Here is a 14,928-nt window from a genome sequence, read left to right as displayed (position 1 = left end):
CATGTGCTAATTGTGAATAGAGGCTTGAAAAACGTCACTGAGTGACACTTTCTGACTAGAAACTCATTTCAAGGTGTTTTCTCCACTTCCTTCCTGGAAGATATCCTGATGCTCTAGGGAGGTTGCCAGCATACCTGCTTTTTCATCGTCATTGTGCACAGCATTTAAACGAGACTCAGCCTTACCTAGGTCATTCTGGCACAGCAAAGTAGATTGTCTTTTGATTTTTTTATATATATGAGCATAGTGGTTTAGTAGCACATCATCAAGCATACTTGTACAAAGCTTTCTTCCTAGCAATACATACAGGAGTTTGTCTGCCTTCATTACTCTGTATGTGTATATGAAAAGGAATTGACTTGTTCTTCTTTTCCATTCTACTTGGCTTACTCAGTTGCAGTGTCAGTATTTAGCCTGGAATCTTTTTCTATTTGAAGTTTTATTATTTTGGACTCCAGATTTTAATTTTTAAGAGCTCCCTCTGTTACTCAGCCTTAGGACAAACTTGTTTTTCTTCTTTGTAGCATGATTCAGCCTCTGTTGCCCTTGATAATACATTCTGACAGCTGTTGGCACTCTTGTACTAACAGAGAAGCAATAGCAGGCATGGTGTGCTTGCAAAGCAGGCCTGCCAGCCATATTAATAGGATGGACCTTGCAGGTAAAGCTATAAGCTCTGCTGCATACCAAGTTGAGACATTTGTGATAAAGAAAGGTGGCTGATTTGAAGAGTTGCTCACAAATGAAGCTTTTTGCTTATAATTAAAGGCTTCCACAGTGGTGTGCATCCTTGAAGGTCTCTTGGCCATAGTAATGACTGGCAAAATCTGTTTCTTCTTGAATATTAGTTTTTGTGCAAGAAATAGTAGCCCAATGATGTCCACCTGAGCTAAATCATACAGAAGTACGTTGAAACAGCTTACTGAAATAGGGGCATTTTCCTGCCTCTAAATCATTGGCTCAGTCAGCATCTATCTACACTCTCTTCAAAACAGAGCTTCAATACCTAGAGGACCTCAGAGCTATTATTGGAGTTAAGAGGCTTAAAGGTTGGCAAGGATCTTCTCTCTTTAGTCCGCTGCCAGTCTTTAGCGTGTGAAGTTTAATAGTCCTGTCAGCTAAAATGTATTCAGCTCTCTTGCAGCGCTAGTTAAACAGCTAGCCAAGAGACAGGGTGCCTAAAGGTAAACTTAAGCCTCCAGCGTCTTTCAGGATGATCTACAATACGTTCCAACGCAGCCTTCTTGAACAGATCGTTGTCCTGGTAATGCCAAGTACTTTCTGGAACTAGAAGTTTCCTTGGTTGGTCTTTTAAGCAAATTCCTTAGTCTTATGCGTGACCACTTTATTAAGTCCTCTCTGTCTAGGATGCCATTACTTGCCAAGATAGTGTGCCACGATTCTTTTTCTAGGCTATTTGTTATAAGTGTGCAAGGGTTTGTTAGTTGTTTGTAATTTTTTTTTTTTAAAAACCAAGCTCCTTTCTTTGGCTGAGGTTCTAGGGGCACAGTAAGATTCCTCATGCCAGAGGGTACAAATGTGTCTTTTGGTGAAGGGGTCATGACATTTTGTATTACTAATGGTATTGTCTTAATAGCTTCTATGAATTACTGCCACGGTGTATTTTGCAAAGACTTAGTAGAGACAAAGGATGCAAAAGAGGCCATGGTGCTCAGTCCTGTTTGGCATGGTGTCTGCTGGTGAGATTTGCCCTGAGGGCTTTTTGGTCCCTTAGCCTGTGGATATAATTTCTGGGAGTGAAATGTCACTCACAGTTCAGGAAGATGAAGTTAGGAACAGCTGAAGCTGGTTGGGTGTGGGAGCTGGCTGATCTTTGTGGGGTCACTCTCTACCATGTTGCAAGAGCTCTAGCAGCTCTAAGAGATTCCTGAGACCAGAGGGGGAAAAAAATAAAATCAGACGTTGCACTCATTTGCCAAAAAGGACAAGGAGAAGGATTTGGGAAACTGCAGCCTAGACAGACCCTGTTCCAGCCTGGAGAGGATTCCAAGAGCAACTTCTTTGGAAGCACGTAAAGGACAAGAAGAGCATTATAAAAGGTGGCCGGGGATTTGCCAAGGGCAGATTTCTCATCAGTCCAGTTGCTTTCTCTGAGGACATGAGCTCATAAGAGCAGTGCGTGATGTTTCCTTTGACTTTATAAAGGCCCTTGACACAATTGCTTATAGTCTTGTTCACCGTGTAGTGTTGATATACAAATCAGATCAGTGGACTAAAAGGTGGGGTGGAGAACTGGTGAGACATCTGGTCTCCGATGGTTTTCAGCGGTATGAGGTGCAGTGAGCACTTGCTTACAAGGGGGCATCCCTTCAGGATTGATGCTGGGCACAGGTCTGTAACTGCTTTCTTAGCAGGCTCGGTGAGGGGGTGGAGTGCCCAAGCAAATGCCACGTCCTGCCCGTGGCTGGAAGGAGCCCGGCAAGCAGCACGTGCTGTAGCTGACTGGCAGGATGTAGCTGTGCAGCAAAGGCCCTTGGAAGTCTTGGTGGGCAGCAAGTCAGGCCGGAGTCAGCCAAGGGCCCTTGGAGCACAGGAGGCTGACATCAGCCTGGCTGTCGTAACAAGGGTTTGGGAAAAGGATTCTTCCCATTTTGTCGTCACTGGTGAGCCTGATGCACCTGGCATCCTACATCTAGGTTCAGGGGCTGCCCGGGATAGAACAGGGCAGACAAACTGAATGAAGTCAGTTCACAAATGTCCTCTAAATGAGGAAATGTCCTCTAAATGAGGAGGTGGCTAAAGAATAGCGTGTCCAAGGAAAATTTGAGAAAGGCCTTTCCTCAAACTAAGGAAGAGAAGGCAAAGGGGAGAGAATATAGAGCTAGACTATCTTGGTGGTGCACAGGGGTGGGACAAGAAGCATCAGTAAGGTTGCAGCTCAGGACGTTCCCAGCAGATTGGAAGAGTCCTTAGTTCCTTAACAGGGTGCTCGTACTCCGGAAGAGAAGCTATGGGATACCTGCCCTCAGAGGTCTTCCCAGCTCAAATGCATGAGGCTTGGAGTAACGGGAGCTAGCGGGTCCTGCTTTAAGCAGTTGGCTGGATTGTGTGGCTGCTGGGGTGCCTTCCAATTGAAATTTGTGTTACTGTTTGCAGGTCTTGTGTGTTTTGCAAGCTGCGCTTTACCCTGGATCTGTCCTCCCTTACCAGTGCTTGTGCTTGTACTTGTAGTTAAATATGTTGTGGAATAACTCCTCCTGGAGGGAAAAGCTTCATCTGTGTATGGATAAAATGCTGTGCTTGTTGAAGAGGCTTTATGATTACCAAGGGAATTTAAAGTGAATTGAGATTACTTCATTGCCTGCAGTCCTTCTCTAGCTTAACTTCATTAGGAATAAAAAGGCCTGTAAACTTTTTCAGAGGCTCTTTAGTGCAAGATCGCATTTCAACTTAACTATATTGTATCTTCAGGTCTTGTAATCTGTCTTGATTCATTAACAGATGAGTGTCTTTACAGCAACTGCTTACAGATAATAAAGAGTAAAGGCTGGAGACATAGACCTAAGAGCTTATCGTCACACATTCAGTACTTATAATCTGTCTCTTTCCTTTTCTGTGACATTCCTGGGTCAGGTAAAAGAGCCTTCCAGATCAGGGCATTATATTAATTTTGTTTTTTTTCCCCCCACCGTAAAGTCAACAATAACAGCCAGATAAGCATCTTCTGGAGCTTAGACACTAATTTTAGCTGGGAATAGCATTATAACTTCCAGTGAGATGTCGTGAGTGTTGTAGCCTGTAACTGTCGTATTCATTTTTTGAGATACTGCTTTTGAGGCCCTGACTTATGTATCTCTCTTGGAAGATACAGTTTCAGCTTAAAATGTAGGGGTTTATTTTTCTTCTAAAATCTGTACATCTGCTTAAATTAAAAAAGGAGCTTCAGATTTAAATCCAGGTCAAAGGACAGGCTCCTCAATTATACTAGGTTTTAGAACAGCCAAGGTTTTTCTCTTGCAGGGCTGCTTATCTTGTGAAGTTGATCATGGAGCCTGGAGGAAAGAAAGTAAAGGGGATATCTAATTACAGTCATTCACTACCTAAAGGGGTTATGGAGAAAATGAAATCAGAGGTGCTTAATGACAGAATCAGGATTGCAAAAAGAAAAATTGTTTGTCCACGGTGAAAAAATCTTTACCATGTGAGCGGTCCAACACCACAGGGCTCTCAGTCCTTAGAAACTTTAAGAATTTCATTGAGCAAGACTGTGAACAATTTGATTTTGCCTTTCGTGTCAGCCCTGCTTTGAGCAGAAGGTTGGACTAGGGACCTCCTGTCAACACAGACTTTTCCGTTATTGGAAAATAGTGAACCATGTATAGGTTCCTCCTTACACTGTAGATGTCATTGTAGACATATTTTGACCTTCTAGTTGGTGTGGCTGGACATATTTTGAAACTTCTTGTATCAAGCTAACTAGCAGAGATCCTTATGAACTTCATGCAAGTTCCGCTGGTACACTGAAGCCCTTTATACAATTTTTGTATGTTGGTATCCTATAGCAGATGCATACTCTTAAGTATACAGATGTCTATAGGACACCACCTCTCCCCTCCTTCCAATTAGGAGTGATCTTGCATGTCTCCTTGGCTCGGTGAGCCTTAAAGCTTGTGGATTCATCAGCATGGATTCCTGGAGCTGAAGTTTCATGGATATGTTTGTTTGCCTTCTCATGTCTTTTTCTTATTGAGGTTGCTGCAGGAAATGTGACCACTCCGGTTTTCACTGATAAAAAGTACTCCCATATGTCACCATGGGTGCATGAGAAATCTGCAATGTGTTTAACCTTTTTAAAAATCTGTATAAACTTTTGCTAATTTTGGATATGCCTGTGCTTGTGTGTAGAAGACGACCGAGACCTGTCCCCAAGAACTGTCTGATAGTTTGGTTTTGCTCTGGTTTAGATGATGCGATGCACAGGAAGCATTGATACAGAAATGCTCTTGTATGATGCTGTGGTTTAACCTGACCGGCGGCTGAGGACCGCACAGCCGCGTGCTTGCTACCCCCACCCACTGGGAAGGGGAAGAGAAGCGGGTGGAAAAAAAAATGGAACTCTTGGGTTGAGATAAGGACAGTTTAATAGGAAAGGAAGAGTGGGACTGGGGGGGATATACACAAAACAAGTGATGCACAACACAATTGCTTGCCCCCAGACAACCCCCATATTTATTGCTGAGCATGATGCCATGTGGCACAGGACATCCCTGTGGTCCATTTGGGACAGCATTTGGGCCAGCTGTCCTGGCTGTGTCCCCTTCCAGCTCCTGGTGCACCCCCACTGTGAGAAACTGAGAACTCCTTGGCTCTGTGTGAGCACTGCTCTGCACTGAAACATCATTGAGTTTTCAATGTTTTCATCCTAAATCCAAAACACAGCATGATGCCAGCTACTGTGAAGAAAACTAACACGATCCTAGCTGAAGCCAGGATATATAGCAGCCCTTAGTGGGTTTTGCTGATTCTCTAAACAATGTGGGGCATGTGGCAATTTGGGATGTGTGAATAGCTGTGTGTAAGAGAAAATATGTGGTTCTTGGCACACTAATGGCCATTTTTTACAGCTGTTCAATGCATTGTAACTAAATGTTCATGTCTCATTAATATTGTCCTGATAAAGAGAAGTACTATTATTGTGTAAAAAATACTTTAAATCTTCTTTTTATGTTTCTATTGCAAGTTGCTAAGACAACAGCAAAGAGTGATTTTTAACAAGGTTTATGAAGTTCTGATGGGTGTAGATATCACTATCCTGAAGGCAAATGCTGGGCCTGAGTAACAGCAAGTAATCTAACTATTCAATTTGTTCTTCACCTTTCTCTGAAAAGGGCTTTGGCATAATGCGTACCCAGGAAACTGTTACAAGTTTTTTTTCTCCTGAGGAAAGAACATCAAAATGGAGCTATGTAAAACTTTAGAAAAAATTCTTTATTGCAGGAGATGGTCAGGTTTCAGGACCAACGTATAAGCTCTGATGGCTTTTGTTACCTTAGTTCTACGTAGGTATCCTTGCACAGTTAGATTGATCTTAGTTGAAATTGTAGCTTCAGAAAATTTAATTGTTATTGTGAATTCGTTTCTGCAGTTCTAAAGTGGTGCTTTCATGATTGTGACTTCAGACCGTGTGGGATGCTCACTATTGAAACTGGCAAAGAGTAGAGACGTGGACTTGCAGAACATCTTGAGTGTAGAGGGAGGTTATGGGCATGGTTTAAAATTGCCTAATCGATTTTCTTAAATTTATTATGGTCCAGATTTTTTTTGCTTAATTTCAGAACTTCTTTAAAGAAAATACCATTCCCTGAGTGCAATAGCAGGCTGCGTTTGCAGCACTGCCTGACAGGTGTTCTGTTGTTTCTGAAGTATGCAGTCAAATCCCCTTTCACTTGGAGAACTGAGATGGAAACTTCTTTTTATAATATGCTTCTCTGTGTGGAAGAGATCCAGGGGGGAGGTTAATGTGCAAAAGACTTAAGTTTTGTGGACTGTGTATCTTTTGTTCCTTTGAGGAGAAAGGAGATAAACTTATTTGGAACCAACTCCTGATTGTAATGCACGGCTTTCATATTTGCTCTGTCCTGATGTCATATTTGCTTGGTATTCCCCCAAAATCAGGAAGCATTACAAGAAATGACTTCTCTATAGTAATTGGCTCAAGCTTAGTTCCTTGTGGGTGTCCACCTCAAAGTCTATGAAATGCATGTTACAAAAATGTAATTGTTAAAATGATTAAGACTTTAGAGATGCAACTGATCATTGATTCTGCTTTTTGTTTTCCAAGGTGGAGAAAGTACGCACAGGTGATCAGACAGATGGGCTTCTTTATCCTGCTAAGAGAACGTCGCCAACTGTGAAAAGTGTTACAGAGCAAGAAAAGGCATCTCAGAATGTTACTTCTTCAAAAGTGGACCCGTTGTTAAAACCAAGTATGGAGTCTGAGTCTGCCTCACTTAGCAGTGACTTCAAGCAAAAAGTTGTTAATATCCTGAAGAAGTATTCCAGTGGTCTCTGGGCTAATGCACTTCCCAAATTGTACCAAGACACTTACCAAGTAAAATTTCCAGAAGGCATTCTAAATAACCTGGAGTTGCTCTCAGATATATGCATTGTTGACTATGTATCTAATGTCCCCAAAAAGGCTATCCTCTATGTAAAACCCCAGAGATGCACTGATGAGAATCTGAATGCCACTGAGAAGGTCCAGACACCCGATAATGTGAAGGCCACAGCTAAACAACAGTATGAAGAATCCAAGGAGTGGTATCCAGACAAAGTAACTGTTCCTCCTCTACTCATTCCATCAGAAGGACCTGTGTCCGTCATGGTGGTCGAGCTGAACAACACTAATGAGCTTATAATTAGGCAAGTTCACACTTCAGAATCTATCTTTTTTGCTTAATTTATAAATTCATAAACTCATACTGTGCAGATCTGCAGGACTTTATTTACCTGTGTTGATAATGAAACTTAAGAATTCTTTTGTTTTTGTGTTTAAATGGAAGATTGCTAAACTCTGAGCTGATCAGTTCTAGCATTAGCTTGTCTGAGGCTCAAAGCAGATCTGACTTTTTAGAATAACCCTTCTATAACACATTGGTAATATTAGAGGTAATGTTCAGATATTGCTTTAATATCTATTAAAGTATTTTTTTACTTCTGTAACTGACTTCTTACTAACTAGGTGTGAGTTGTGCATGTTCAGATTATACTGCAGTTTTCACTTTTTGAGCTTCCATCCAACAGCAAATGGCTAGTGCTTCTTGGTTTGATGGTTAATCAGTCCAGCCTCAGAGAACAGTGTAAGAAGCGCATTGTACCGTTATGTTATGTATGGGGTACTGTACTCTTTCAGGAAATAACTATACTTCATTGTTAGGATAAAAAATACAAATCCTAACAGGATTTAAAAAGTGAAAAAGCAGTAAAACGTTTTCTCTAGGATTTTTCAAATTCAACTGTTAAACAGGTCTGTCTGTCACTTCAGAGCATGAATTGCATAGCTGTCTGGTAATATACTAAATTGACAGCTCTCCATTTTTTCCCTTTAGTTTCTGCAGTTTCAGCTTTCACTAGATAGTTTTAGTCATTCTCAAGGGTCCTGATTAGGATCTAAGTAAGTACGTTTGCAGTTCACTTACAGATCCTCTCACTATGCAATTAGTACCCTCTTCCTCACTACTGGCTGAAAGTATTCAACACAGTAGAGTTAAGGTTGATATTTAGATGTTCTTCTTTTCTAGCTGTCATTAATGTATAGGAACACAAAGAACTGAACTTTCTTTGTGTCAGCCCATTGGTTTAGTTCCCTAAAGTCATGGAACCATAACGGTTGACGGCTTGTAGTGAAAATCCCCGTACTTGGGGGGTTATGATGGCAACATTCTCAAATGAAAATTTCTTTGTTTCAGCTGCTAGTCCAATCCCTATTTTGTGCTTTTTCTCTGTTTCTGTAGGTGTTGTATAAATTTATTTTGTAACCTTTCTACCAGCATGGTAATTTGCTGTATATGTGGAGTAAGAAACCTTAGCTTCCTAATCTGTCATTTTAAGGTATTTCCAGTAATTATTTTGGGAAAACTGTTCCTGATGAATATTCACTCCCTATGGTTTGGCTCCAGTTACAAGGTTACCTGAACTGTGCTTTTTTTTTGTAATTAATGATCCATTTGGTTGGTTTCATAGCGTGACTTTCATTTGGCTTAATGCTTGTTGATCTGATGGTTTTGCCTTTCTTATTAGGAATATGAAATGTCCTCCACTAATTCAGACTAGTAATCTCTCTCTCTCATTTGATTTTTGGGATGTGATGAAAGAAAAGAGGACTTTTTTCAGGAGGCAGTTAAGGATGTTTGAAGACTGAACGTTAGAGAAGCTTTTCCGAGCAAGTCTTCACAGGTCACCCACGTAAATTGTTCTGTAAGCAATGCCATCTTTGCCTCTTCCATTCATGGAAAGCGCACTTCTGAATGACTGCTTAATTACAGAAGTACAACAGAAATCAGGCCTGAATGGGCCTGAGGAGGATTCTCGGCCAACCTGCACAAAGCAGGGTCAACTCTGAAGTCAGACAAGGTTTATCAGGGCTTAGCCAGTTAGGTGTTGAAAATCTTCCTAGGATGGAGACTGCATGACCTTTCTGGGCAGCATGCCCCTCTGCTCAGCTGCCTCATGGGGGGAGTTTGTTCCTTGTATGCGGTTTGGCCCTCTTCTGTTTCAAGGTATGACTGTTGCCTCTGGTCTTCCCACCAGTGCCACTGAAGAACATCCTTCTGTCTTTGTTGTGAGTTCCTTGTATGTCCTGGAACACCACTGTGAGGTCCCAGTTGAAGCCATGTCTTCTCCAAGCTGAACAATACAGTTCTAGCAGCCTTTCCTCATGTGGCAGGTCTTCTAGTCCCCAGCTGCCTTGATGCCCTTCTCCTGACCTTGTGTTGTTAGATGTCTTAGCTGACACAATGTTTCAGACGTGAAAAACTGAATACCAAGTAAAGGATATTCACTTTCTTCCATTGACTGGCTTTGTTTCTCTTAATACAGCCAGGATGTTTGCCAGAATCTTTGCTAGCGAGGCACGCTGCTGGTTCGCACTCTGCTTGCATCTGCCTTGACTCCTAGACCCTTTTCTGCAGTTCTTCTCAGCAGCTGGTCTGTCCTCTCCATTTTCCACGGTTTCTTCCTTCTCAGGTGTCATACATGATGCTAATCCTTGTTAAATACCATGACTTTCCTGGCAGCCTGTTCCTCAGCCTGTTCAGGTCTCTGTGAATGGCAGACCTGCCCTTCAAGAATTTTCTTGTCAATGAAAGTGAGGTGATTGAAGCTCTTATAGATGCTCTGTGTACATCTACAACTGTGATTGGAGAGATGGTATGGTATGCTAGATAGAACACCTGACTTTGCACAAGAAGTAATTATCTCACTTTTTATTCCCGGTTCTTTTGAGTTTCTATGCTGTGGTGTGGAAATGTTTTTCCTCTTATCTTTTTGAACAGAAAATTCCATAGGTTGTTTTGCTATGGAAGAATACAACCCTTAGTTCCTTTTACAATGAAATATCAAGCTTTCTTTACTTGACCCATGAAGCAGTTCCAGTTGAGACTAGCAATGATGCTGTGCGCACTCTAGTCTGGCCACATGTGTATAACACCTTTTTTGAGGTCGTTTTCCAAGATTCGTTTCTGAAGAATATGAAAAATAACTTTCCAGTTGGCTTTTAACAGCCAAAATCTTCCTCAGTAGGATCCTTACCTGTTATCAGAAAATAGTGAGGCAGGAAATTTTGAGTGATTTTTCTGCTTTATGATACTCCTACTGTCCTTTAAATATCCGTATGAAACTGATGCTAAGAAGTGAACTTTTAAGCTTTGTATGCCTGTTTGTGTTGCCCCACTTCATGTCCACTGTGAAGGAGATGAGTGTTTACATAGAAGCAAAATGGCTGTCAGTCTGAAAAGCAGCATTTAATTGAATAGGAAGGTAGCAGAGAAATCCTCACTTTCCTGAAGACAGCCTGGAATGTGATCAGATTTAACTTAAGCATTATAACAAAGGTAGCCCAGTGTGCTGTAGTACAGTGCCTGCCCTAATCCTGTGCATAAGGCAGACTTGTGGAATAAACCTAGCTTTTTATAGGATGATACAGTAAACTGTGTGGTAGAAATTAGTGGCATTAGTCATTCTAGGAACAACTTTTAACGTAGTTAAACCAGTAGCTGCTAATATAAGTATAAAAATAGATTTTCCCTCTGCTCTAATCTGACTTGTTTCTGAAGTATTCGGAATTTCCCATTTGTAGTTTTCAGTAAATTAAGAAGATTCACACAACTCAGATTACTTCAGTATGAAACATTAGGTCGGCAGCGTAATACCAGGCTTGTTCTGAAGGCCAAGAGTAAACAGCACATAGTTTGAGAGGGATCTGTGAAACTATTATGTGCCCTGTGCTTTGATTGACATTAGTGAAAAGCTGATAAGCTGGTGTTTGCTACTAAGGACTGAGTAACTTCAGAGATGTCGTATCAGTTTGGTTTTTTTTACACTTCATCCCAGATATTTTGCGCTTGTGGTCAAGTTCCTCTACATGGTTGTAATAATTACGTAAGATCTCTTACTAAAGATCTAGTTGAGCATGTTAGATTCTATATTGCTGGACCATATCTAACTATGAACAATAGTACTAAATTTTGTTAGTTACTACTTTCCTGTAGGCCTGTTAATGGAAAAATGTTTGGATACCAATGGTCTTAAAATATGTATATATCCATAATTTGTTCATGTGTGTGTATAAAGGTTCTCGGGTTTTTATTCAGCTTTTATTCAGCTAACTCCTATGTGTGTTTTGTTTTTGTTTGTTTGTTTGTGTGTGTGGTTGTTTTTACTGAAATACTGTAGGTATGTCGGCAAAGATTATTCTTATGCCCAGGAACAAATGGAAGATGACATGAGAACATACTATAGTCAGAATTGCACAGCGTTACAAGTTCAGTCTCTGAGTGTTGGGCAACTTGTTGTTGTACACACTGAAGAAGAGGCCTGGCTGCGTGCTCGGATAATTTCTGTGGAAGACAAGAGGATAAAGGCAAGCAATTATTTGTTTTGGCACTTAGTGAAAGACTTAAAATGTTCTTGTTTCGTTTTAGGTACACAGTCAATTCCCAAACACGGTGCATTCCTAGCATTGTCTCCTTTCCCAACCTGAAGTACTTCTCTTTTCAGTTATAGGAGAAGTTAAGACTTTTGAAGTCTTTCTTTTAAGTTGTGCGATTGTCAAAAATAAATGGTCTTTCAGTGTTTTTTGTTGCTTTTTTTCCTTTTTTTTCCCACAGATATTTTGGATTTAGTGGAGGTTTGGGATTTTATACAGGGCTGGGCACTGTATAAATTTACAAATTTACCTTTGATAGTAATGGGAAGAATGGGTGTGGTGGTGCTTCTTGGAATGGGGAAGCAGAAAATTCAAGAGCTAATAGGTCTCAGATCTTGCTTGAAGTCTGGTACTGAAGTATCTATCATATGCATTAATTAGCAAGAGAGTGAGAAGGATATACTTGTGCTTAAACTTCCCTTTCAGACAAGTCTGGTATCCTGGGAGTTGCGTTTGGTGTGCATGTTAATTAAACCCCTCTGAGATTGTTTAACTCCTCTGTTAAATGTTTCCTGAGCCAAGGGGATGTTTCTTGACATCCACAGAGAAACTAGACTGTATAATTGAACTAATTGAACTGTAAGAACAGTGTCAAATTTTCCCGTTATTTCTTGCTTAGTCAAACGTTAATGATAACTTTTTTCATTTCTTCCCATAGCTGGGTGACTTTTTACCCAGATCTGCTTAACATACTTATTGATCCATTTCATATATTTTTAAATAGCGCATGAAATAGAATGAGTTTTTCTGAAAGCATGATGACCTTCAGCTAGAACTCGAAGGAGCAGGTTGTCACAGAACTCAGTTTTGTGAAAGATTACATCAGCTTCAGAGAAAAATAGCAAGCTTGCCTCTGATTTTTGTCTAGGCAGAGCTAGCAGCCAAAAGAAGACCACTGCTACATGGCAGCGTTTGCTTGCTGATCATCCACCACTGCTTGGGCTTCCTATTGAAAGTTTGTTGTGCAGATATTTCGCATGATAGAGTTTAGAAAAAAGTTGTAAAAAGCCCAATGAAAGCCTTCTTTCTCTCGCCTTAGCTCTGATTACCTGCTGCCAACCAACACTTTCACTACTGACTTCCTGCAGCGTTTGTGGTATTTGTGTCAAAGTTACTGGAAGTACAACTCCAAATAGTCCCTTAAGGCTGTAAAACAAAATATAAAACACACTATGGCGCTTATATAGTGCTTGAGTCTTCAACACTTTGAAAACTCTAAAATTGCCACCTTATTACCTTTGTTCATGTGATTTAAGTTAATATGCTGAGTCCTTTCCAGCACTGTTTCTGTGAAGAGTTGAGATTGTGTTAGAGAGGATGGTTTTACAGAAATCTTGAGAAGACCTTCCTTGAAAGCTCTGAATATTTAAGTAGTGAAATAAACATTAGAGTAATGGTGTTACATAGCTATTATCACTATAATTAGCAAAAAATGATATGCCTGTTTAATGGATGCACAGAGAATGTGGTAGCTGAATACATTTTCCCTAGTCTCAAGAATGTGTATTTAAAGTTCTGTTAATCATCTTATGCTTTTATCTCATTTTCCCTTATCAGGTGTACTATGTTGACCATGGCTTCAGTGAAGTTATTGAAAGCAGCAGTGTGTACAAACTACACAAGCAGTTCTGTTCACTTCCATTTCAAATTGCAAAATGTAGACTGGCAGGTAAGAGAAGGCCAGTGTTGTCTATAGAGCTTGCCGTTGCGTGACTTACGGATTGAACCATCTCAGTCTGGGAATTCTGATCCTTGTTTGTAATAACTATGTGTATTAGATTCTGCCCAAGATAGCTAGTCTAAGCAGACACATGTAGGTGTGGACAGAAGGATGTCAAGAAGAGCTTTATAAAGAAACCTTGATATCAGAAGACCCCAGTATCTCTCTAATATAGCTTAGTTGTTTCTGCACTTAGCTTGGATGCGTTTGTTCCTTTAATATGTGCGTGCCTGAAGAAATATAAGTAAAACACTTGTTGTTGTGTGAAGCATGTACTAGCATGACTCCTTTTTCCACCAATGAGACCTGATGTGATCATTCAGTTATTTTAAAGTGATCCTTCCCCTCTTAGCACTCGCAGGCTTCCTAGACTGTGCTGGAAATTATTTAATTTCCTAAAACTGGTGGGCATTTCTAACTTCTAAGATGTTAGTTCTAAGATTCTAAAATGTTCTAAGAACATTTTATTTTAAATATTTGAAATTGGCAAGAATAAACTTTTTTTTTACTTGAATGCAGTTACTTTTTTTGTCTGCATATTTGCCTTGATTCTTTCTGAAGAGGACTTCTTTTCCTCTTGAAGATGTCTTTCTGTGTTAAAAAAGGAGACAATAGAATGCAAGTTGAGGTGCAATACAACCTTCCAGCTACATCCTGATTCTTGGAAAGGTTCCTGTTGTAAACACACTTGCTTATTGTATTTCCCTTCATTAAAGTAATACATAAAAAGTATGGTGTGTCTTTCAGGGCTGGAAGTCTTCTGTGATGATCCTGCCCTAGTAAAGGCTGTAGAATTGCAGACATGCTCCAAGATACTTGCTGTGGAAATACTGGAAAGGAGTGATACTCCTCTTTTTGTTCTCTATGACACTTCTGGAGAAGATGACATCAACATTAATGCTACTTGTCTGAAGGCATTGTATGACAAATCCTTTGAACTGCACCTACAGGTACCATCTGCTTCTTTCCTTTTTAATTCATTAAAAATCATTGACCACAAAGGTCTTTGGACAAAAAACAGTACTCACAAATGTGCTAACTTTCTGTGTGTGTGTATCCCCTTTCTTGTCAAAATCTTGCTGTTCCAGGTAGATGCACTATATACAAATGTGAGAGTAACCAGTATTCTCTCAGATGGAAGTCTGTATTGCCAACTGCCATCTAAAGGCTTGTCTAGGCTTTCTGAAATCTTGCAGAAGATAGAAGACTACTTCCTTCACAAGGTAGGTCTGTGATGAGGGAGAAGTCAAGTCGTGTGGCCTTTTCAGTGTACCAGTCCTTTTCTTTGTACAAAAGTTCAGATTTCTGAGACATGCGAACACTTAAAAAGGCTAAAAAGTCTGTTCCTCGTTTTTATGCGTGCAGTTTTCAGAGTGAAAATGTTTTCTGATGCTCTTCTGTTCAAATGCTGTCTCTGAGGATTCAATAACGACTTCTAACTTCACTTGAATAGTTAAAACAGTACCAAAATGGCTCATAATGGGAAGCTTCCTGTAGAAACTGCTCTAGGCTGATAGAAAACTTGTGGATGTTCTGCCATACT

At 40.3% G+C, this 14,928-nt stretch overlaps 1 protein-coding gene across 4 annotated transcripts in view; it reads left to right on the top strand.

The window, feature by feature from the left end:
- The window catches only part of TDRD7 (tudor domain containing 7), a 45,581-nt gene that overhangs the window by 23,228 nt on the left and 7,425 nt on the right, over positions 1–14,928 (top strand). For all 4 annotated transcript variants that reach the window (XM_083816203.1, XM_083816202.1, XM_083816205.1 and 1 more), the window contains exons 7-11: positions 6,803–7,383; positions 11,413–11,599; positions 13,223–13,334; positions 14,133–14,335; positions 14,474–14,608. In XM_083816203.1, coding sequence (XP_083672329.1) covers positions 6,803–7,383; positions 11,413–11,599; positions 13,223–13,334; positions 14,133–14,335; positions 14,474–14,608 — 1,218 coding nt within the window. The remainder of the gene's footprint in view (positions 1–6,802; positions 7,384–11,412; positions 11,600–13,222; positions 13,335–14,132; positions 14,336–14,473; positions 14,609–14,928) is intronic.

The sequence above is a fragment of the Anser anser genome, assembly GCF_964211835.1.
Source record: "Anser anser genome assembly, chromosome: Z".
Classification (NCBI taxonomy): Eukaryota; Metazoa; Chordata; class Aves; order Anseriformes; family Anatidae; genus Anser; species Anser anser.
This window is presented reverse-complemented; position numbering and strand designations above follow the sequence as displayed.